General features: G+C 48.4%; 7 protein-coding genes across 7 annotated transcripts; 4 read left to right on the forward strand and 3 right to left on the reverse strand.

Moving 5' to 3' along the window:
- Positions 1 to 321: 321 nt before the first annotated feature.
- BHQ10_004705 (uncharacterized protein) lies at positions 322 to 1,296 on the forward strand (the record flags this gene model as incomplete). Its single annotated transcript, XM_040877100.1, has 1 exon — positions 322 to 1,296. The coding sequence occupies one exon, from the start codon at positions 322 to 324 to the stop codon at positions 1,294 to 1,296; it is 975 nt and encodes a 324-aa protein (XP_040733209.1).
- A 44-nt stretch (positions 1,297 to 1,340) lies between these two features.
- Positions 1,341 to 2,275, reverse strand: BHQ10_004706 (uncharacterized protein; the record flags this gene model as incomplete). The annotated part of the gene is made up of 2 exons (XM_040877101.1): positions 1,341 to 1,715; positions 1,781 to 2,275. 2 exons carry the CDS (start codon positions 2,273 to 2,275, stop codon positions 1,341 to 1,343), a joined length of 870 nt encoding a protein of 289 aa, XP_040733210.1.
- Positions 2,276 to 3,218: 943 nt separating this feature from the next.
- Positions 3,219 to 5,073, forward strand: BHQ10_004707 (uncharacterized protein; the record flags this gene model as incomplete). Its single annotated transcript, XM_040877102.1, has 3 exons — positions 3,219 to 3,899; positions 3,952 to 4,713; positions 4,780 to 5,073. 3 exons carry the CDS (start codon positions 3,219 to 3,221, stop codon positions 5,071 to 5,073), a joined length of 1,737 nt encoding a protein of 578 aa, XP_040733211.1.
- A 691-nt stretch (positions 5,074 to 5,764) lies between these two features.
- Positions 5,765 to 9,979, reverse strand: BHQ10_004708 (uncharacterized protein; the record flags this gene model as incomplete). Its single annotated transcript, XM_040877103.1, has 4 exons — positions 5,765 to 5,955; positions 6,026 to 7,816; positions 7,873 to 9,657; positions 9,709 to 9,979. The coding sequence occupies 4 exons, from the start codon at positions 9,977 to 9,979 to the stop codon at positions 5,765 to 5,767; spliced, it is 4,038 nt and encodes a 1,345-aa protein (XP_040733212.1).
- Positions 9,980 to 11,974: 1,995 nt separating this feature from the next.
- On the reverse strand, positions 11,975 to 13,944 carry BHQ10_004709 (uncharacterized protein; the record flags this gene model as incomplete). The annotated part of the gene is made up of 4 exons (XM_040877104.1): positions 11,975 to 13,249; positions 13,304 to 13,653; positions 13,709 to 13,727; positions 13,783 to 13,944. The coding sequence occupies 4 exons, from the start codon at positions 13,942 to 13,944 to the stop codon at positions 11,975 to 11,977; spliced, it is 1,806 nt and encodes a 601-aa protein (XP_040733213.1).
- Positions 13,945 to 14,516: 572 nt separating this feature from the next.
- Positions 14,517 to 18,732, forward strand: BHQ10_004710 (uncharacterized protein; the record flags this gene model as incomplete). The annotated part of the gene is made up of 6 exons (XM_040877106.1): positions 14,517 to 14,579; positions 14,649 to 14,914; positions 14,964 to 14,991; positions 15,042 to 15,521; positions 15,571 to 16,632; positions 17,962 to 18,732. The coding sequence occupies 6 exons, from the start codon at positions 14,517 to 14,519 to the stop codon at positions 18,730 to 18,732; spliced, it is 2,670 nt and encodes an 889-aa protein (XP_040733214.1).
- A 1,985-nt stretch (positions 18,733 to 20,717) lies between these two features.
- On the forward strand, positions 20,718 to 21,748 carry BHQ10_004711 (uncharacterized protein; the record flags this gene model as incomplete). The annotated part of the gene is made up of 3 exons (XM_040877107.1): positions 20,718 to 21,008; positions 21,060 to 21,537; positions 21,594 to 21,748. The coding sequence occupies 3 exons, from the start codon at positions 20,718 to 20,720 to the stop codon at positions 21,746 to 21,748; spliced, it is 924 nt and encodes a 307-aa protein (XP_040733215.1).
- Between the last annotated feature and the right edge of the window lie 2,334 nt (positions 21,749 to 24,082).

A 24,082-nucleotide genomic window follows, 5' to 3' on the forward strand; every position in this document is an offset into this window, starting at 1 on the left:
TAGACAGAACAATGGTATATTTTCAGGTCATTTCGCGACTAGAGGAGATAGGTCCCATCGTAGCAGCCGGGGCAGCTTCAGCAGCTTCACAATCGATGAGCTAGTTTACTATCAGAATAACCGTAGGCCGGCAAAGCGCCGAGGCTAAAGGCATGAGAACGCTAGTCCTGTTTTGGTGTACACTTAGGGCTCAAATTATAGGGCTTGGTGGGGACAYCCCCGCCGCTCCATCAGCCAGACTTTTCCAAGCTGTTTACCCTTTTAAGTTCAAAGAGTCATTCAAACAAACCAACTCCGAGTCGTTGTGGCTAATAGATTAGCATGGAGGATCTACAAGCAAAACATCGCAAAGAGCAACGCGATCTCCAGGCTCGAATAACTCAGAAGAAAAAGAGTGCAACGAAAAAAACACGCAAGGGCGTCAACGATGAATGTGATCGGCTGCAACAAGAGTTGAAGGCACAACAAGAACTTGAAATCGCACAACTAAACGGAGACGCAGTTGCTCCTACGACCCAAAACTTAGATAATCTTACTCTGGACGATGATCAGGAGCCGACGCCTGCCAATACCACCACGGAGGCTAGCGATGTAAACGAACTACCCACGCCTACCCCCGCTCCACCACAAGGAGATAACGAAACCACGCGATCAAAGAAGCCGAATCGGCAAAAAGCACGACTAGCTCGTCGAGAGGCAGAAAGGGTCGCCCAGGCAGAAATCGCTGCCGAAGAAGCTGCAAAACAAACCGATCATCGCGGGAACGAAAAAGAGGTGATGGAGGCGGCTTTCAAACGATTAGGTCTGCAGGAAGTGGAAATAAACCCGGATGGGCATTGCCTCTACTCCGCCATTGCACATCAACTGGACAATCTAGGACTGGGACTGAAACCAGATCCTGCGCGAATCGTTTTACAGCCCTCTACACTTTCACGCGTCGACACAGTGAGCTCACCAAAGCATGATGGTTATCGCGCGGTGCGAGCGGTTACGGCAGACTATATAACGGAACACAAGGACGACTTTGTCCCGTTTATGGAGGATCCGCTAGACGAATACGTCAAAAAGATACGGTTAACTGCTGAATGGGGCGGGCAGCTGGAGCTACAAGCGATTGCTCGCGCTTATAATGTTGAGATAAATGTTTTGCAAGGCGACGGACGAGTTGAGAAGATTGAGTCTGGGTCAGAAACTGACGATGATCAAGTTAAGCGAATCTGGTTGGCTTATTATAGACATACATACGGTTTGGGTGAACATTACAACGCATTAGCACAGAAGACTGTGGCGGCTTGATCATATATTGCCTTCGTTTTCATCAATTTACAGCTACCATCACTTCAGTCATCAGAGAAGTCCTGTCGACGCCATACCGCGATGCGATCATGAACTTCGCCCGTTTTCTCGTCTTTGCCAGTGGTATATGTTCGCTCGGGCTGGAAGTGTTCCGCTCGCACAAGTCCTATAGGACATGGCTTTCGGGCAGGGTCAACTATTACATTGCCATCCGAGTCGTAAGCAATTTCTTCACCCGGATGAGTCAAATGCTCAAAATATGCGGATGACGGTGACGCAAAGGGCGGGCCTAGCAATTTCGGATCCTTGAGACGAGGCCATTCAAGACAGATCAAAGTCCCAGTTGGTGCCGGCGCAAGTAATTGACGATGTCTCATTGCCCATCGCGGTCGTAGCCATGGTTGCAGGGCACAGAAAAACTAGCATAGATAGTCAGTCAATCTAACTTTAAGATGTTCGGTCATATCAAAGATAAGAAACGTACGGTATAGTCGTATATCAAATCGAAAGAGTTATTCGGAAGCCCGAGGCCCTCCAGCCAGTCATCCTTAAAATAGTCCCCCTCCACATAGACATAGTTTCCCCTCCCAAGCTCAGCATCTTTGACGGGATACTTTTCAGCATTCTCGGCCGCATATGCCTTTGCATACTCAACAGCAGTACGACTATAATCAAGTCCATATACATCAAAGCCAAAACTAGCCAGAAGCAGCACGTCATACCCCGTGCCACATCCTGGAACAAGCGCTCGTCTACGTCGTCCTCCTTGAGGCTTTTGAGCAAAGACACCTTCCCCAGATTGCTTCCATTTCATCAGAAGATCCTCTAGAGCGGTACTGTGACAGCCCCGGTCCCATGGTAGTGGCTCCTTCTCTTGCTTATTGTTCCATAGCTCGGCCCAGCCTTCGACGTATGTTTCGCCGGCGTATTTGTCCATGTGGTCGCGCAGAGAGCTTGGTGGTAGGGATTGTTCAGGCATAATGATTTGGTTTGTCAGTTCTCCGAATTGGATTGTCCTTCGCTCCCGAGTGGTGAGAGGTCGTTGATGAGATGTAGTTATATGAACAGGCTGGGATTGATATGCCGCCAATCATCGGCATTTGCACAGTCCCACATGAAGACGACGATAGCCACAATTTCTATGTTTAAGCCATGATGAGTTGATATAGTATTCACTCGCATTTTTTGCAATATTGAAAAAGTCACTATAACATATCAGTAATCTGTATATAGAACTACACCGACATTTTATGGATGGACTGATATACTACGTGGTATAAAAATAAGGCACCAAGGCACCAAGCGGCCGCTCGGGATCTCGGCACACCTCGCCTCCATCATTCAAAAAAGTCCCGATTAATACGATGGAGAGACAAGATCCATCTTCTGTCTCTGAGGGTCCTCTGTGCCCTATGTATGGCCGGCGCGGAGTACAATCTCCGCCTAAAGACCACTTGATCAGGAATGGCTCGTGAAAAGTCAAAAGTGGATCGCTACGATATGACTGCTACAAAACTACATGCCTAATTGGGGTTGGAGCTAGTATACTCTAGATGGAGATAGTCTGACATTTCATTTTCTTTCTTTCATTTGCTCTTGTTCCTTCATCTCTTTATTTTCTTCGTTTCGGTTGCTTTAACGAAGACAACCTTTGGACGGTCAAGGAAGATTTGCGACGTGGGACGCAAGCCCTAATTTGGTCATTCATCACTGCCAACCGTTTCTACTCTACACTTACAAACACTTCAGAGATCAAAGTCAAGTGTATGAAATCATTTGTAATTGAAGTCTTTCAGTGACTCAGAAATTTCAGCAACGACACAAGAGGTGAATTGGTCTCGAGACAGGGAATTGGTGGGATGACAACGTCCGACGGATACTTATCCGCCTGCTATACAGATCTATAGCCGAGTCTAGCAAGCATGCATCCGCCCAGCAAAGACCAAGAACCGGGGGGTAAAAACATAGAGCCGAGTGAAATTACCGATAATGGACGAAATTCGAGTGAAAAAGAAGTGCATGAAGAGGATCAACATCCTGAAACCGAACATGAGGCTATTGTCGAGGAAGACGAACATTCCGATGCATCAACGATATCTGAAGCCGCCAACAACAGCAACGATAACAAAGACAACAAAGAACTAGAAGGGACTTCAGAAGTTGTTCGACGCATCACAACAGAAATCGGCCCTCCCGTAACAGTCCCCCGACTCAAACGTCGAGGACTTTTTGCTCAGTTGGCACTCATCCCCGAGATAGAGAATGGAAAGACATACCCGCGCCGAACGAAATGGTACATCACTGCCATCGCTGCCGTGGGTGGTGTCGCTGCGCCGCTGGGATCAGCCATTTTCCTGCCTTCGCTACATCAAGTTGCGGCTGATCTCAATTCGACGTCAACCATTGTTAATTTGTCCATTGCCTTGTACATGCTGGCCATGTCGATTTTCCCGCTGTGGTGGTCGTCGTTCAGTGAAGCCTTTGGACGACGGTCAATTTATATTGTCTCCTTTGCGCTTTTTGTGCTGTTTAATGTGCTTAGCGCTATCTCTCATAGCATTAGTGTGCTAATTGTAATGCGCATGTTGGCAGGCGGAGCATCGGTGAGTCTTCTCATTGGAAACTTTTGAAACATTGATTATTGACCATTTCTAGGCATCCGTTCAAGCCGTTGGCGCTGGCACTATAGCAGATATCTGGGAAATCAGAGAGCGAGGCCAGGCAATGGGCTATTTCTACATTGGACCCCTTTGCGGTCCTCTATTCGCGCCTATTATCGGCGGTGCATTAGCTGAGAAATGGGGTTGGCGGAGCACCATGTGGTTCATGGTGATATTTGGCGGTGTCGTTTGGGTCCTGATTCTGTTTGGCCTACCGGAAACACTGGCCGTACGGAAGAGTCCTATCTTACAATCGGACCCAGCAACGGAAGAAACCCTAGAGAGAAGTACCAGCCGCGTATCCTCAAAAGTTGCTCAAAACAGCGCCAAGCTCCTCAAAACTTTGAAAATGACACTCGTTGACCCACTGTCGATTATTTTGTATCTGAGATTCATCCCAATCGCCTTGACTATCTACTACGCGGCCATCACTTTTGGTTCTTTGTATGTGCTCAACATTAGCATTCAGGAGACATTCGGAGCTGCGCCGTACAACTTTTCAACAGTGATACTGGGTTTACTTTACCTTCCCAACTCGCTCGGATACCTCCTTGCAAGTCTCTTTGGCGGCAGATGGATGGATAAAATCATGCATCGCGAGGCTGTCAAAGCAGGTCGATTCGACGAAAAGGGACGCCCGATTTATATTCCCGAAGACCGTATGAAGGAGAATGCTTGGTTGGGTGCTTGCATCTACCCTGCTGCGCTGCTTATGTATGGATGGACCGTGGAATACCATGTGCATTGGATCGTGCCGGTATGAACCTCCACCCCTGCTCTGGAAACGCTTTATTGTACTATGAGAAACTAACTATCTCGATAGATGATTGCGAACTTCGGCTTCGGAATAGGTTGCATGCTAATCTTCGGTCTTGTGACCACAATGCTCACCGAGATCTTGTCCCGCAAATCATCTGCTGGCGTGGCTCTCAACAACTTCGTTCGGAACATCTTCTCCTGCGTTGGAACGGTAGTTACGTCTCCGATCATCTCTGGTATTGGGAACGGGTGGTTGTTCACAATCTTAGCTCTCGTCAGCTTCATCTCTGGTGTGACTGTTTTGCTGCTTATGAAGAAGTATGGGCCAAGATGGAGGGAGAGGGGTATTGATCATTAAGCCCACGGTTTTGTACGGAGGAGGACTCTGCTTACCATTATGGATAAATTGTAGATAAAAGCATAGCTTTTCAGCATATTAAACATTGAAACTACAGCAATCGAGCCATGGAATACAAAACCGTCAATACCTAGGTATGCATCATCCGAATACATAAATATTTCTACCAGACGCACCATAGTCATTTTCTTGGGCAAAAAGCCCATACGCCCCTTTGCAGCTCTCGGTAATCCGAAAGGAATTTCCTTCACATATTACCAATTAGACACAGTCTTCTCTTGGCCGAAGAGCTGGATTGGCATCCCTCAAAATTCAAACATGAAAGTGGGCCGAAGAATGGAACTACCTTCCCCCAAAAATATTGTGACAAGTTGTTATTTACTTCATAGAGATCATTCGAGCTCTTTGTAGATGGCCTATACATATATCGTAATCATCATGAATTCGTCAAGTCCCAGCCGTTACAGTCAACCAAAGCCAATGCTCATCGGAGCAATATTTATAAATAAGTACACAGTAGAAGAGTAAACGCTCCCGAATTCCGCAACACAATGCACGTTTGTCAAACTTCAAAACACAAAGCAAGCAACCAGAAATATACAGTCTCGGTCCGAGAAAACAACGTTAAMAAAAAAAAAAAAATGAGAAAGAAATCCAGTCTAAAATACCCTAATCGATTTGAACAAACCACTTAGTCGAGATCCCGACCCAGAACCGGATCCTGACTTTGAGTTCTGTTCTGGCTTCGGTCGACGAGTACTGCGCTCATGTTCAGTAGCACGGTCATCTCTTCGACGCTCGTCGTGATGTCGTCGTCTTTCTTCTGCAGGCTCCTCCTTTCGACGTTCAGAGCGATGCGGTCGGTCTCGTCTCGCCTCCTCTCTGGAACCGCTAGATCTCTTCTCCTCTTGAGAGCGACGACTATGGCCCGAATGATGCGTGGATGATCTACGCATCTGCTTTGGCTCAAGTGGGGGCACAGCGGCAACAGCCTTGGTGGCATTGATCTTGAGTAGCGGACCATTAGTGTCTGATTCACCCGTAGTCAAGGATTCAATCACCTTGCGCGCAATAGGTTCGGACTCCGGCTTCGGTGAAGCTTCTCGCCTCTTGTGTCGGCTGTCTCTGGAAGAGTGGTCGGATGACTGCCGTCTTGTTCGACCACTGCTTCTGCTAATATCCTTGCTCTTGCGGCGTTCGGCTTCCCGCAGGTTTTCCTTCTCGGCTTCTAGTTTGGCGCGTCGAGCTACTTCTTCTTGTCTTTGCTTCTCCTGTGCTCGTTCAAGCTTGAGTTTTGCCTCCTTGCGTTGCTTAACTTCTTGTTGTCGCCGGGCTTCCTCGAGGGCCATTGCCCATCGATTCTTCAGTAAACCACTGTCGCCCTTCGGACGTTCCAGTTGAAGTTTGTTGGCTTCCCTGGGGCGGTCCGATTGGCCTCTGCTCGCTTCCATGGAGGTTCTTGAAGGTCTGTCGCGACTCCAGCCAGAAGTGTGACGTCGTCTTCTGCGAGAAGAAGGTCCACGTTCAACGACGGGTTGGTCATCATCAACAACAGCTGATTCACCAGGACTTGCTTCGACAACTTCTTGAGGCACTCGCTCAACAGTTTCAACCTCTTGAGGTACCCGGTCAATAATCTCTGCTTCAGGTGTGGGCTCTGCAGGCTCTGTAGGCTCTTCCACAGGGATTTCCCTTGCTACCGGCTCATCGCTAGCAGGTTCGAGGGGACTTTCTGCAGGAACATCTTTGACAGGTGGAGCTTCAGCAGCTTCGGCTTCGGCAGATTGCTCAGCCACTTCCTCTGATGCTGGTGCTTGTTCTTCAGCAGGAGCTTCTTCGGCTGGGGCCTGCTCCGGTTGTGGTTCAGCAGCCTGCGGTTCTTCTGTAACTACTTCTACCGCAGGCTCTTCCTTTGGCGCATCCGGAGCAGTAGGATTTTCTTTTACTGGCTCAGCGGCCGGAGACTCTTCAGCAGCCGGTTCTTCGGCCACTGGTTCGGAAGCTGGTGTTTCCTCGAGAGCAGGCTCTTCCGCTGCTGGTTCCTCAGGTGCAGAATCTGTGGCTGGCTCTTCAGCTGGCTCCTCTGCCAAAGCGTCCACAGCTTCTTCTGCGGGAGCTGGTTCCTCGACAGGCTCTTCTTTAGGTTCATCCACAACAATGGCCTCTTCTGCAGCAGGCTCTGGTGTGGGTTCCTCGACGACCTCTTCCTTTGATGCCTCTTGGGCTGGTGCTTCCTCAGGAACAGGATCTTCTATAGCCGGCTCTTCTGCAGCTTCTGCTTCGGTAGGAGCTTCAACAGGTTCTTCAGATACAGCTTCTGCTTCCGCTGGGTTTTCTTCGGCGAGTGAATCATCGGCGGATTGGTTGTCTGTCACAGTTTCTTCAGCAACCGCGATTTCTTCAGCGGGTGTAGATTCCCCTTCAGGATCTAGAGCATCGGCAGCGGGCTCTACTGCTACCTCTGGTTCAGCCTCTTCCGTTGCGGGAACCGACTCTTCAGCTTCGACTACCTCCTCAACCTCCGCCGCGGCTTCTGGCGCCTCGGGTTCCGCGGCAGCAGACTCTTCCACTTCAGCAACTGTCGGGCCGTCGTCATGCACATCTATATGATCCTCCTCATGTAAGGCCGGCTCAAACGCATCTACTTCGGCGTCTTCCTCGGCTTGCCTTGCTTCGGCTTCTTTCTCTGCTTCAATACTATCTTGTTCTGCAGAAAAGTCAATTTCAGAGAACTTGTCATCATCTAACACAACGCGTAAGATTCCAAATCAGGGTTTCATGAATCGGGGTTTTCCTTACCATTGTCATTTGCTTTTTCGTCATGAGTTGGGGAAGAATCTTCGTCGTATTCGTCGTCCAGTTCCCAGTCGTCGAGTATGTCGTCGACAGGATCTCTTTCCTCTAAGTCCTCCTTGGCTGGAGTAGCTGGAGTATCATCTAGAGGGGCATCTGCAGAAGCATCTGAAAATACATCGTCCTTGGCTTCCTCGACAGTCTCCTCTGTAGGTGCCTCTGCGAGATTTTCCGGTGTAGAGTTTGCAATTTCTTCTTTGACTTCCTCGGTCGCCTCTTCAGCCGGAGTCTCTTCGGATGTCTCGGCAGGAGCTTCAGGTGTAGGACTGTCTGCAGCTTCTTCCTGGCTAGGAGCGGCTTCTTCAACCGCGGTTTCGACTACCGCCTCAGAAGTCGGAGCAGCTTCTACCGGGTCTTCTGAAGGAACGTCTTTGGGCACCTCATTAGGTGAGGATGCTTCCTGTTCAGATGATTCGACCTTCTCTTCCGTGGAGGGCTTTTCCTCAGTATCTGGTTCCTCCGAGACCGGTGGATCTTCCGGTACTGTTTGTCCTGTATCTTCTACCGCGGGCGACTCTGCAGCAGGTTCTTGTGCGGGTGCTGGTTCTGGCGGCGCTTCTTCAGGCGGCTCCTCGACTGGGGTGGCCTGAACCTGATCCTTTCTCTTGCCTTTTTTAGCGTTTTTTCTTTTCGATTTTTTCGAACCACCAAAGCTCTCCCACTCCTCTGCTGATTTTGGTGGCTCTTCGACGGCCGTTTCTTCTACCAGAAGATCAACTGCAGGAGCTTCTTCGACGGGCGGTTCTTTAGGTGTTACAGCAGCTTCTGGTGCTGGTTCTGGCTCTGGCTGAGACTCGACTGGAGGAGAGGAACCACCGTTTTTCTTTTTGTTCTTCTTGTCCTTCTTCTCTTTCCGTTTGTTCTTCTTGGAGTTGTCACCAGTCGGCTCGCTTTTGGCTGGCTCCGCAGTTTCTGATTCCTCATTAACAGGTTCGGGTTCTGTTGCTTCAACTGGCTGTTCAGTCTCCGCCCGTTCCTCTGCCTTAGGTGTCTCTTCTTCAGCAGGTGGCTCATCGGTTGTAGTTCCATCCTTCGGCGCCTCCGTTGTCGGCTCTGCTGCTGGAGTCTCTTCAGGCTTGACAGGCTCGGCGGGTTGATCTTCTTCGGCCTTTGTAGCCTCCGCTTCTGGGCCTGCCTCCTCCACTGGAGAGGCCGCTGGAGGGGTTTCCGTCGATGCTTCTTCTGCTGATGGATTCTCTGCTGCGTCATCAGTAGGTGCTGGCTCCTCCCTTTTTGCGTCCTCCGGCGGATTTCCTTCTGCAGGTTGCTCTTCTACCGGGACAGCCGCTTCTTTCTGCGTCTCTTCGGAAGTTTGTTCTGGAGTGGGTGTTTCTTCTGAAGCGGACTCTGCAGGTTCCGCTTCCGTGGGCGCAGCATCTTCTACCGGCGAGGCGTTCTCTGTCGCTGGAACATCCTCTGCTGATAGAGAGTCTTCCGTTGGTGGGGCATCTTCTGTTGAGGGAGCATCCTCTGCTGGTGGATCCTCTTTGGGCGGAGCATCTTCAGCTGGTGGGGTGTCTTCTTTTGGAGCATCCTCGTCTGCTGGCGCCTCCGGTGGTGTATCATTCTCGCTTCCTTCTTTCTCTACAGGTTCTGCTGGTGCATCGGTGGCTTCAGTCGAATCGCCATTAGCAATGGCGTCTCCTCCACTCTCTTGATCTTCGGTCTTCTCCTCATTCTGAGGGGCCGGTTCTTCATCTTTGGTTTCCGCCGGTGGGTTTGGAGTCGGGGCTGTATATAACATAAGCATGTGAGGAATGTATGACTTTGATATAAACTTACTATCGTCATCGGGCGAAGGTGATTCTTCTGGAGGCTTGGGAGAATTCTCCTCGGTAGTCTGTTCAACGCCCCCCTTTTCCGGTTCAGTGTCAGCAGCTATCTCTTTCTCCTCTTTCTTCTCGTCTTCCAACGGCAGCGACACCGAGGGTTTGGGGACAATGGGATGATACGTGAAGCTGAGGGTTTGACGATCAAATGTTTGATAGTGGTGATTACTATCAAACTTTTGATATGAAAATATGGGAACTTGTGCGTACTTCATTGTTGCCATCTACAAAGGCTTGGGGGTCAACAGGAAATGGTGTGAAGGCAGTCTTCTTCTTATTTTTTTTCTTGCCCATGCTCGTAGACAGGCCACAAATAAAGGGGTAGAAAGTTGGCGATTAGGCGTGGACAGAGTATGACGGCAACTGCAGGATAATCACCCGAATCAATAGCTTGTGGTAGCAAATGCAAATGACAAACTAAAATTCAGGTCGATGTATCACACAAAGCGAAAGTCTTGTCTTGTCGAAGGCTCCTAGACGGATTCGGAATGGCTGTTCCTGAGAAGACCCTTGTCAAAAAATCACGAAATGGAATATCGAGTGATAATGGTTAAAAATTGTAATGCGACGAACCAGAGAATAAATCTTCGAAACCCCCAATAGATGTGAGTCAAACGGATAAAAGGGCGCTTTTTCAATTGATAACGCCACTGGGGCCACGTCTTGAATTGATTTGTCTGTTATAAAAAGACTGAAAGAATGTACACATAATCACAAAACACTCATCCGGCAGAAACTGGGTAGCGATTTTCCTCCCCGGCAACAGCGGGTTGTCACCCAAGCTGGATGAGGGTGGGATGCATCGTGGCATCGCATTAGGAATAGTGCTATGCTGCCTGTTTGAGACTGGCATAGATCCACAGCAGTACCCTAATTTGATGTCTGTCTGTTCCGAAGTCGATGACATACTGGTGCTCCGTCGTTTGACAACAAAGTGCTTCTGGACCCGGTGTAAGGCACGCCATCTGGCCTCTCCTGATCATTCGATCAGTGCCAATGGTGGAACCTGTGCAGCGTATTATTAATTACCGCCAGGTGTCGATTGTACGTGTAATTCAGTTTGACTCAATGTTGGTACCGTAGTATCTCCATCATACGGAGTACTGTTGATGTTCTCGCGTCTTCCAAGGTTCCTGCCCGACGCCTGTTTTTTTTTTTTTCAATTCGATTGGGCCAATTAGAGAAACTGTTCATCATGCAGGATGATTACCACCCAAAACCGGCACGCTGGTCAGATAATGAACCTGCAGCAAGTCATGCCAATCAAGCGGTCGTTCAAAGTGAAGCGACACTTCATGCAAGACACCCCGCCGAGTTGACTGATGCCCAGTTCAGGGCTCCGCTTGGTCTCCACATTGCAATTGAGATCTGACAGCTGCCCAGCGATTGTCGCAGGAGACGAGTCATGGCAGATATAGATACTTGTTTCAGACAATTGCAAAGTCTCCAGAGTCAATGGCAAGAATATCTATCAGAAGTATTCATCGAGTGGCAGTAGCGATGTTGACTGTTGCCCGATGGAAAGAACGACCAGAAGGAGGGAAGGAAGGAAGCTCATGGGGACTCTGAGTTGGCATGGATCCGCTAGTATTAGTACGTACTAGCTTGATGAGTTAAGCCAATAAAGAACGATATAGCGCTCCCAAAGCGGAAAGGCGCATTAGGCGCCGCAACGGCCCGCACCATGCATGTTCTGGCAGGCTCTGATTGGCTCGTTCGCCTTCTGCCTTTTCACCCCTTGGAAACTGGGAAATGCATCGTCAACTTGTCAAGGTCTCAATGTGATTGTGCTACGATGATACTTACCCCTTTGTAGTGCATGGTCGTTTCTGGAATGTCTACAAAATTAAAAACATCTACTGCTCAGGACACAACCGGAGCATACATGCCATGCTGCTTAGACATCTTGTCTCGAAGCAATGACCCTTGCTTCGGTCATGAGATCACATTTCAGACACCCGCGTCAAGTGCAACACAGCATGCATGCCCGTTGATTACTACAGGCTGGAATCTACTACACTCCTACTGGTGTCCGTCAAAGTGGTGATAAAGGCGCATGGAGTCATTGTTTTCCAGACTGGACCGAGACAGAGAAGATAGATACATCCCACGATCATCTGCTTAGTTCAATGTTTATGCATGATGCAGCCAATGATGAGATCCCGACAAATTCTCGCCTACAAACGCGTCAACGACATATGATTTCTTTTCTCTCCCGGCTACAACGGAATAGCCAGGCCGTCACCCCTTGGATCGCTTCCGGCACTATAGACCAATTGGCCATCATCGTAATGGACCCTTATCAATTGGCCGCGCCCAAACATMCCCCGCCGATGTCCAGTCAATACTTCAACCTGGTGTCCAAGCTTTCGAAGGCCGTTGACGGTTTCATCGCTGATGCCCTCCTCAACATAAACCGTGCGGTCCAACACTTTGCCTTCCTCAGGCATCCCCGCACCTATGCAAATGCGTGGGGAATCTAGTGCCGCTTGGGGGCTATAGCCAAATGCCAACATATTCAGTAGAACCTGTACATGACCTTGGGGTTGCATGAAGCCACCCATGACTCCGTAGACGGAATGAAGTGATCCATCCAAATTGGTGATCATAGCGGGGATGATGGTGTGATAAGGGCGCTTATTCGGAGCCAGGACATTTGGGTGTCCCGCCTGTAGCGAGAAGTTTGAACCTCGGTTCTGCATGGTGAAACCGCACCCAGCTGGGATTATACCAGTACCGAATCCGGCGTAATTGCTATTTATGAAGGAAATGCCATTTCCATCCTTATCAGTGACGGCAAAATAGACCGTGTCACAGTGATTGTGAGCGGGGCTACCGTGGTCCAAGATATCGGATGCTTTGCTGGGATCGAAAAGCTTTGCTCGTTCAGTCAAATATGGACGAGAGATCAGCTCCTCTGTAGGCACTTTCTCGACATCTGGATCAGCTACCCACCAACTGGCATCGGCAAAGGCAATTCGTAGACTTTCGATCACAGCATGAAGGTATTCGGCTGAATTATGCTGTTCCAGAGAGAAGTGTGGGATTTTTCCCGTGCGCTCTAGTTCCTCGAGGATACCAAGAGCCATCAAGGCTACAATTCCCTGGCCATTTGGAGGATGTTCCCATACTTCAACACCACCTTCACTGCCGTCGCTAGCGACACCTTGCTTCCCTACGCCTTGTCCTCTAAATATGAGTGAAATCGCGTCTGTCTCTTGGCTTCCTCTGTCTGCATGATTCTTCAAATCATCTAGGGCAAGATATCCTCCAAGATCTTTCAGCACTTTCACAACCTCCTCAGCAATGCGCCCCTCATAGAAGCCTTTCTTTCCTTCAGCAGCCAAGGTTCTGAACGTTCGGCCCAACGAGGGGTTTTTAAGTATTTCTCCAGGGTTGGGTGCCCTGACACCGTCTGGTGCAGAGGGATCATGCTTGAGCATTTCCTTGAAGTTTGGAGATGCATCACGAAGCAGCTTCTCACCGTTGTGCCACTAAACCGCTAATTAGTTGATGCATATATCGAGTCTCAATTTCGACTGGCTTACAAAATTTGAAGCAAACTCAGACACAGGAAAACCTTTCTCTGCAAGCTCAATCGCTGGTGTCAAAATCTGTTGTACTGACAATCTTCCACTGCCGAATTTTTCAATTGTATCGATCCAGCCTGCGGCAGCACCAGGGACTGTAGCTGCGAGCGCGCTGTTTAATGGAATAGCACCTGGATCGTTCGCTGACAACCCGAGATCCTCGCGAATTTTCTCTAGTGAGGCATTGGCTGCATACCGACCTGAGCCGTTCAAAGAATGAATCTTCTTGGTTGAGGCATTGTAGTAAAGACAGAACATGTCGCCTCCGATGCCTGTTGAGGTTGGTTCAGTGACATTGAGAGCCGCGGCTTTAGATTCATGTTAGCATCGTATCTTCTCGTTAAGAGCAGTATGGGGTATTACCAACTGCCACAGCAGCATCCTAAGCATTATCAATTAGTTCTCGATCCCATTTCTAGTGTAAAGTCGTAACATACCGCTGCATTGCCCCCTTGACTCAGAATCTTCTGGCCAGCCGCCGCCGCCAGGGGCTGGGTACAAGCTACGATACCATTCGTGCTGTGAACAGTGCTTCTCCGACTCGCGAAGTCGGCATATCTCGGCGTTGACGCCGGGTATACAGCCTTGGCACTAAGCATAGTGTTTGATGTCCGTGAACGATTGACGAAACGATACTTTAGTGTAGTGGATATATCTGGCTGCGACTAGTCCAGGTGGCTTCTTCAGTTGAGTTGTGTGAGGAAGGAGTTGTCTTCTTTATCATCGGTTGTACACATGTGACGTGCTCACGGAACCCCTCCCGATATATCACAAACTTAGGGGTTTTGCGGGTTAACCMCCTGCCGTATTTGTTATCTCGTGGGTCATAGTGGGTTCCTCCCCATGGATTTGAGAGGCGTAAGCAAATCATCTTGACTGCTAACTCTACCTAGGTAGGCTTTCAAATCTCAAATCTCTCCAACAATCAATCTATCAGGAACCGCCGCTTCTCCATGGTTGTAGTTTGATGCCTCAGGCAGGAATTCCCACCTTCCGGATGACGTTAGCGAGATCTGCTGGAAACCTTAAGCTCACAATTGCGATTGTCCTCGACTCCGAGACCAATATGGCATCCTCATCTTGATTTCATCCAGCCTGGGCCGCGCGTGGAATTACATGGCTAGTACACGACCAAATCAGAGTGAAATCCATGCGCAGGTAATCCGCCGATATGTCGTCCGATGCGCCGCCGCAGCCCTCCCTCCCACTGAAGCCACAACGAGTGCTCGCATGCGTTCTCTGTCAACAGAGAAAAGTGAAGTGTGACCGAAAATTTCCATGTGCAAATTGTGTTCGTTCACAGGCACAGTGTGTGCCAGCCACACTTGCTCGACGCCGGAAAAGACGCAGATTCCCTGAACGCGAGCTTCTCGACCGTCTCCACAACTACGAGGAGTTGTTGCGCCAAAACAAAATATCCTTCGATCCAATCCACAGTGATGCGATTGTGGGGAAGGCAAGGCTTGACGTGGAAAGTGACCATGAAATGGAGAGACTAGTACCAGAAACTGGCAGAGCAGATTCGGTACCATCGACACCGTTGGGCTCTGAGAAAAGCTATGGAGCCAAGTATGTACCGTCAGTTATCGATGTTCCGCATTGACTGACGTTTGTGCAGGAATATTTGGCATGCGATGAGCCGAGGAGTACGATTGCCATTTCAACCGGTGCTATATTGTACTGATAAGGGCGACAGTTTCGAGATCCCGAAAATGACAGTGAGTCTTCACACGACTATGTGCGGGAAACAGAGGTCAAACGGGCATGGGAGGAAACCACTCAAAAAGATGATAACCTGTTGTTTGGATCACGCGATCCCACTGTCGACCTGTCTGTTATTCATCCCGATGCAATTCAGATCTTCAGATTATGGCAGGKTTATCTGGACAACGTGAACCCACTGCTCAAGGTTACGCACACCCCAACTCTACAAGCGCGCATTATTGAAGCTGCAAGCAATCTCAAAAATGTACATCCAAATTTGGAGGCCCTCATGTTCGGCATCTACTCTACCGCAGTGACAAGTCTCACTGGAGACGAATGCCAAACCATGTTCCATTCTTCGAGGGAAGGTCTCTTGTTAAGGTTTCATTTCGGCTGCCAGCAAGCGCTGTTGGGGTGTGGATTCTTACGGACCAGCGATCGTGACTGTTTGACAGCGCTGTATCTTTATCTGGTGAGATTGGCTATCAGTCATGCGGGGATTCTTATGTTAATGGTTGCAGGTCTCTGTCAGCTTCAGCACAGTTCCCCAGTCTCTAGCATCAATGCTCGGCATTGCGATCCGCATCGCGCGACGGATGGGTTTACACAGTGAAACCAACTTGGCGGAATGCTCTATCCTTGAGGCTGAGATGCGTCGAAGACTGTGGTGGTCGATCATAACTTTTGATCATCGCATAAATGAAGTCTCTAGCTCCCGAAGCTCGGCCCTTGATCCAACTTGGGACTGTAAAGTTCCCCTCAATGTGAACGATTCCGATCTTCGGCCAGAGATGAAAGAACCTCCGGTGATGCAAGCAACATCTACCGAGGCAGTTTTTGCCGTTGCACGAAGTGGGTTCTGGGATCTTTTGCGTCATACTATATTCCACCTCGAGTTCACCAATCCTGCCCTGAAACCGCTAGCGAAAAGGCATGAAAGCTCGTCGGAGGATGGCGAAATCGCCCAGATAGAGAAAATCATAGATTGTCGGTATCTCAAGTTCTGTGACCCAGAGAATCCTCTCCACTTTATGACATTGTGGAGCTTACTAGGGCAAATGGCTAAATGTCGCCTCTTGGAACATCTTTCATCGCATTCTAACTCGACTCAGACAGATTTACAACATGACACTGCTACCTTCCATGCTCTGATTTTGATAGAGTGTGATACGAAGATCATGACCTCGCCTCTGACCAAGCGGTTTCGTTGGTTTAACCGATTTTACTTTCCTTTCCCAGCATATCTTCAAATTTCCCAAGACATAAAACTACGGCCTGGCAACAAGCAGACCCCACAGGCATGGAAATATTTGAGCGATAATCACGAGGCTTGGTTTGAGAATCAGCCAGAAGAAGTTAATCCAGTTTACCAGGTTTTTGCTAAAGTGGTGCTTCAAGCATGGGAAGCTTGTGAAGCAAATTTCATACAATCAGGCAGGATCATGGCGACACCGAAAATTGTTCTATCCATACGACACATCCAGGCAGAGATGTCACGACGGGCGCAGAAGGGCACCGTTGAATATGCTAATACTAACGTGACAACGGCCATTGATAGTCTTGCAATCTCGACGACGATGCCAGTAGGCTATGACAACCAGAGTCTGCCGTTCAGTACTGGATTGTCAAATGACTTTACAGCGATGCGACCAGAATTATATCATGATATAACAGGTCAAGCGCCTTTTTTTCCTGACATGAGCCAACTGGATTGGACTGCGTTCGGTGGGAGGGCCAACTGGCCGGGCTTCTAGCAGTGGCCTCACTGTTCATTTACACGTTTGAGATGAGTATTCTCGCCATTCCACGAGCGAAATTCAAATAAATCGACATGATATCCACGATTTGGAATGTCTGACTTGGACATAACAGTAAGTAATGCAGACCGAACAAGTCCTGTGCGTAGGTAGATCCTGTTTGATAGAGCGCCTTGAGCTCTAATGATCATAACTCTCTTTGACCATAGCTTAGCCATAGATATTAGACAATAATTCATGACATTATCAACCTCTTGCGACTGATTATATCCAAGTTCTAATCATAGGATTAGGGTAAGCTGCTTATCCGGCGCATGCCCCACCTTGACGTGTCTCAGCTGGCTTGAGAACGTCCTTCCATCTTCATAAAACTCAAGCTTAGAACTTGGCGCGATGGAACCGCTGAGATAGCCGAAAACAATTTTTATAAGCCATTCGGCTCAGATGATTTGTCTATATATACTCTTTACAACTTGCCCGGGACAGTATGGTGGTTTTTGTCGACTATGAACGCGATTCGTACGATGACGTACAGCACCGTCACCCAGGAAGCATCCTACATCCTTACCCCAACAAGGGAAGCCTGTCGGTCGTGAAGACACACACCGAGCAGTCCTTGAATAACTATCATGAACTACTCAACGGCATCGACAGAGACGAGGAGTCTCTGGAAACTCGAGAGGGTCTGAATTTGGATGCCTTCAGCCGCTGTTTAGCGTGTTATCCGTATGAACTCCCACGCCTTGGTTGTTTTGGTTGTACATCACTAATTTCTACTAGCGTAGTCAGGGAGCTAGCACGATATCTAGATCTAAACACCCTCGACGCTCTTTCCAGGACTTGTCGACAAATCAGAGCCAATCTAATACCATATAGTCGTCAACTCGTCAAACGGACTCTTCGCTGTGACACGCAATATAACGTTATACTAAATGAGATTATGAGAGAAGGGGCCTCGTTATCGGAAGGCACACGAATTGCCAATCGATTGATCAATGAAGGAGCTCCCAAGAATGGCAGACTTCGATGGGGAATATCTGGGTTGTGTGCTCGAGATATGGTTGGAGAGTGCCAACGGTGCTCCAAGATAGTATGTCGGGTTAGTATAGTCTTGGGAATGAGATATCAACTTTCTGTGCTAAACCCTGGATGCAGAACTGCACGGTCAAACCTCCGAGAGCTTCCATGGCTAAGAATCGTCTACGTCGGCTTTGCAAGACTTGCTGTGCAGCTCCCATAGCCTATCACCTCTTTCCAGCTGGCAAGTTGCCGACCATGCAACTGCCCACATCGCAGCAAAAAAAGCATGCATTCACTTTTTCAGCTTTTGCGCGCACACCGTGTCGATGCGGGGATACATTGTGGTTATGCGAAATTTGCGGCCTCGCTTTGAACAAGAATGACTCGACGTATCGGCGAGTATGGACCTGGCGTACCCGTTATGGTGCGTATCTTGGTACTGGTCTGGGAACGGGTATTGGAGAAGGTTGTCAAGGTGTAAAGTGCGGCAAAGGAGAGGAGTGTCTCGCTGCTTCAGCAATTGAACTGGAAGTAGATTGCGAGGCGGACGACTCAGCTATTACCATTCAACACCATCACAATTATCAGGATGGCCACTTAAGTGGGTATGCCGCGTCACCTCCTAAGATAGAAGGGCTTTCTCTAAACGAACGACCTGATGGCCATCAGCACGATGATGAACCTGGCTACTTGCGACAAGAGATCGTCGGTATCGGCGGAGTTGTCAAGCGAAAGGTCAAGAAGAGGGTGATCGTGGGGGCTTGCGTGGAGGAGTACGACGATGAGCGCGAGACTGGAAAATATCTCCAGAGAGAGGCGGACGGATTGGAAAGGAGTTGGTGTGGGTGGTGCTGGAGAGTCATACCCGGCCGTAAGGACTGGGAGCAGGGGGTTGTGCCGATCTAGGTGTATCCATACTTTCGCAACAACATCACCATGCTACAGATTTCGATAAAATCAAAGACATCTCAACCTCGGAAGTGAGGGTCAACAATTCCTATGCATGTCTATGTCATTGCATGAAGATTATGTAAATTCATGACATGAATTAATCAAGTCGCTATCACCCTCATTATCAATCAGTATCTGCTTACTCCAGACTAGCCAAGTTCACCACGTGCTTATTCGTCTCGAGTTCGATTTGACTTTCCTGCTGCAGTTTCTGCGGATCCTTCTTTGGGTTTCAATCTCTCTTGGCCCTGAACGCCAGGAGGAAAGCCACGAGGAAACAATGATTTCCAGACTGTGGATTTCTCGTATATTTGTTGGAGGCAGTCGGCCCATGGACCGAGCCAGTCGAGTCGTGCTTTACACCAAGCTGGGACACTACAAGCCAGTTTTGAGTTTATCCTGCAGCATGGATGCTTCGCCCATCCAGTCAGGATTCAGAAAGATCTATGGCCGGTGACTAGTCCGTATGGAAGACAGAAGCTGTGATTGTCCGAGATCCTTTCGCGATTTCGTTCTGACCATCGGATGTTGGAAATCCAATTGGTCAATGTATAAGAATCCCATCAGTGCCAAATGATACGTACTTGCACGATTGTTCTCCAGATGGGGTGGGGTTAGTCAGATGCGACAGGGATTGGCCAAAGATGCCTGGAGACCAAGGCCATATTTCTGCCTGAGGCTTGAAGGCCTAGACACTCCAGACTCAGCATTCTTATCAGGACTACTCTATTGGCCTAGCTAGGTTTGCACTTTCGATCATCGTTTTCATTGATAAAAACAAACACTGAATGCGGATTAAAGGTTTACATGCGTCAATGGCTGTTTAGTGTTTGCACGAGATGAGCACCGGTCTATGCGTTTATACTTTACTAATCCATGTACTCCATACTCCCCATAACCCTAAATCTATCACGTATCACTGAGTCTATTCGATATTAAACACATCACTATAGAGCGTCTTTATTAAAGCCCGGGACAGCAACGCCATCAATAGTCAGACCCTGAACTTCTCTCCCCATTATTGCACACACCTCCACGATCGACACACCTTATCTACGTACTATCAACAACTCCAACTGGAATGCTCTAACTGCTAGACAGAGCCAAGAAAGATAACGACAAACAAAAGCAGCAGTTCAGCTTACGAGAAGGAAAGTCTTTCCTCTGCTCTCCCCATTGGCTCAGACGAGGAGCTCTTGTTCATTGCGCGGAGATGCGTGAAGATCTTGGCATGGCATTGATAAGGGAAAGGCTTCACTGAAAAGCACAGATCAAAGATCCACAGAGGCTGATTCAAGCATCTTGGCGCTCGGCACTGATAAGAGCCTTTTTTGTTGTTATTGGTTGATGTTGTATGGCGTCGCTCCTTTTGGGAGTTAGGGTTGCCGTAGCGCGAACTACCCGATCGTCCTTACTCATCCCGAAGGTCAAGCTAATGCACGGATATAACTATGCATCGTCATACGGCCTTCACGGACCAGGATATCACTATGTCGAACTAATGCTTGTATGATTTCCAATAATTGGGACGTAGATCGAGCCAGTCCATTTCCCGCGCCGGAAAAAAATTTGCTTAGTTTATTTGGTAATCAATAGCTTCTTTAGTATCATCTTCAAAGTTCGACGGTTTATACTCCGGCCATGTACGGCGATGATCAGTCCCTGACGACGAGACAATTGGTAGATCCATCGTGATAGACAACACCTTTCGCACGTTGAGCATTGGTGTGGTGGGACGAGCGCCTCCAACATAAAAGCTTGATTGTTTTTCTGGTCGTGTAGGATCTGTAGATAAAAGAGAGCCAAGACCCCCGTGCATTCCAGTTGGTTTCTTTCTTTTTGTTTTTCCGACACGATCACACTCAAGCTTCGTCCTTGTGTTCAGAAAAGAGTCTCTCGGCACAATTTCTATCGTACAAGTCGAACTCTAAGCGGTCAAAATGGCTTCAAGCTTCACCGTGAACTGTCTTACACCCGCCGAGGTGGTTGAGACTGTCACTGTCGCAGGTGCAATCAAGGGCAACATGCGCCTAGACAAGGTCTTCTTCAGTGGTGTCTCTGCTGGATGCTTGCTTGCATTTGCTTGTGCTACTGCGCTCAGCACCAACACTGCCCCCTGGTGGCAGGAGAATGCGCCTGGTCTGATTCGCACCATTTCTGCCTTGGTCTTTCCTTACGGGTTGTGCATGATTATCTTGACTGGTGCTGATCTCTGTACTGGATCTTTCATGGTACGCGTCCCCATTTGCCTTGGACAATAATATACTTACTGATTGGAATAGTTTACCACCATGGCAGCCCTTCAGCGTCGTCTCCCCTGGTACAAAATGCTGATTCACTGGTTCGTCACCTTCTTCGGCAACTTGTGCGGCTCCCTATTCATGGTCGCCATCATCCTCGGATATGGCGAAGTCTTCAGCGCCGACCCCTACAAGAGCGAAGTAATCACTTTCGCGACCAAGAAACAAGTCACACCGGAATGGCAAACCGTGTTCTTGCGCGGTATCGGCTGTAATTGGCTCGTCTGTCTTGCCTGCTTCTTCGGCATGCAGGGTCGCGATCTCGCCAGTAAGGTTATCGGAATCTGGTGGCCCGTCTTTGCCTTCGTGTCCTTGGGCTTCGATCACGTTGTCGCCAATATGACTTTCATTCCTATGGCTATCTGGTTGGATGCACCTGGAATCTCGGTTGGTCTGTACATTTGGAAGGGTATCATCCCTGCTTTTATTGGTAACGTCCTTGGTGGAGGATTATTCTGCGGTACGCATTTTTCTCTGAAGACCTTATCAAATTTTCTTTTACTGATCAGAGAACAGGTATGTACTACTGGTACATGTATGCCCTCGAGGACGACTTCTCTCTCGCGTTGCAGACTATCAAAGGCCGACGACAGAACGTCAACTCCGACATCGAGGCCAACGCTGCTGCTGCTGCTGGAGCTGGTATCAAGGAAGGCCCTCACTCTGACTAATTTGATACTCAGTCCAAGATGCGATCAATCCATTTGCAATGAGCGATCATTGCCCGGGCGCTCAGTGCGATATTTATATACATGAGGGAATACCCGATGTCACATAGACAACGATATTTGTACTTAATGACTAATTACTATGACCTAGATGGTCAAGGGCGGTTGAGCGACTGTTTTTCATAACTGATACCTATCTGCCTAGAATTTTGAGATTTCTTATCGTTTGTCTGCAAGATTTCTACATGCAAACAATCGGTGGCAACGTTCATGTAATTCACGATAATCGAAAGATATGACAATGAGCGAATAGTTTCAAGGGACTTGAATATTGATGCTCTTGTGTCCTTTTTGTTCGTAGCAGTGGTGAATGACAATGTCACGGCTTGCCTACATAGGTGTATTTGGTAGTCAAATCCGGATCTGATAATTTCTCGTGATCAGCGACTCAAGTCGCGCTGCAATTTCGTAGGTAGATATAGAGCGCCTCAGTATTCTAAATGATACCTTTGCCCAGAGTCATCTATGTATAGTGCCTGGATGCAAAGGGTCGTAGGGCTTGCAAACTCACGTGACCTACCTTGATTCTCGACCAACCTTTGTCTTGTCCTTGTTAATTATTGCAACGGAGAAAGCCAGCAGAGTATGATTTGTACAACATTGGGCGTCTTGACAACAATCATTTCTGTCTCCACCTTGTATCATCATACAAGATGTCGAACGACACGATGACTTGCCAAACGAATGTCGTTTGACGGCGTGATCCTTAAGCAGACTCCTTATGTAACTAGAGCATATGATAGTCCCATTTGCCCTTCGACTCGAAGCCCGAAGAAGAAGATGGTAATTTCGGGGCGTGTGAGCAGGGCGAGTAGAGGGGCTTGAAGACCAATAGAGAAGCTAATCGAGTACAAAGGGGAACAAACGATTGAGCGATAATGCCTGCGATCACGAGAGCTCCACTAGTCCTTTTAGTTCATTGTCACGTTGTCAACAAAGGCCGATTTTCGTCCTACTTATATCCCGCTATTTCTAGTCATCGGCTTCTCGTCGGGCTCAAGAATTTTGTTTTCTTCTATCACACTCGTATCCCTCCATTTTCAGTCATTGACTTCGTGTCAAGTTTTGCTCGAATTTGTGGTGGTTCCTTCACCATAGACACAGCACTTCACGCTTGTCTCTACTCGACCACTTTGTGAGTATATACTGTCATTCAGTTTACCATTCGCTTCATTTTATATCTCATCTGATACGCATTTCTTGCTGACACACTAAAGCAGGCAACATGGCGGATCTCGATGGGCTGTGATTAGAGAAAGCCTCCAATGCCAAACGTTTTACGCGATTGCATCATTCCTCCGCGGAACGACAATCGTCTATACTGAGAAGGAAGGCCTCAAGAGATGGAAGAAAGTTCTGCGAGGACAAAAGGAGACGGATCTGATGGAAAGAAGGGTACTTAAGTCGTACAGCGTTGACAGCGACGACCTAGATGGATCCTTGGATACCGTTAAAGAGCTCATTGGGAAGAACGATAAAGCGAAGTTAGAATTGAAATCACTCCTTCAGCTGTTTCTGTCCACGGACGGTGATTTTACAATCGAATACGCATCAAATATTTCCCACAAAATCAAGCAGACGTGGCACCAGCTCGCTACTGTTGTCACCGCGGAATGGTTAAATATAAGTCGTGAAGGGATGATCAGAGGCAGTATTAACGTCGAGTTCAAATACCTCCGTGTATTCCACGCATATGGATGCATGGAGCTAGCCCAATGTGGAACCTGATGTGGATAAGATTCTATCAAAAGCTTTGGCATTTTCCCAGACTCTTGGTGCAGCTCTGATACTGAGCTGAGACGGAATATATTCGTAGCTGATGGATGCCTGTGAGGAGGATACAGTGCGCCTATCGATTGGCCAACTCGTGGCTTATGTGACATGGATACGCGAGACTTACTTGAGCTGTACTCCGCAGCGATGCAGTCGATGATTGATCATACTCAAGAACTTATCGCAGCACTGGCGATAAAGGAGTGATCTACTACCGACTCTGCAAGACAACTGAAGTGACCAACCATCAACAAGGTCGCTCGCTTAGCACTATACGATCCAACAACTAGTTACTTTGCAATGAAGACCTGGCTCGCTTTATCATATGATGGAAAAGCTTCCTGAAATTCCACCTGGTTCATGACATGTCGGAGCACCCTATCAATCTCACAGCATCCATCATGATCATTTTCGCTAGCTATATCATACCCTACTAGATCATCTAGTAAGCGTCTAGTTGGGACAGTCCAAGATAAAATGAAGGTCTCACTTCCACTCTTCACT

This window comes from Talaromyces amestolkiae, assembly GCF_001896365.1.
Source record: "Talaromyces amestolkiae strain CIB chromosome Unknown scaffold8.1, whole genome shotgun sequence".
In the NCBI taxonomy this organism is placed as follows: domain Eukaryota; kingdom Fungi; phylum Ascomycota; class Eurotiomycetes; order Eurotiales; family Trichocomaceae; genus Talaromyces; species Talaromyces amestolkiae.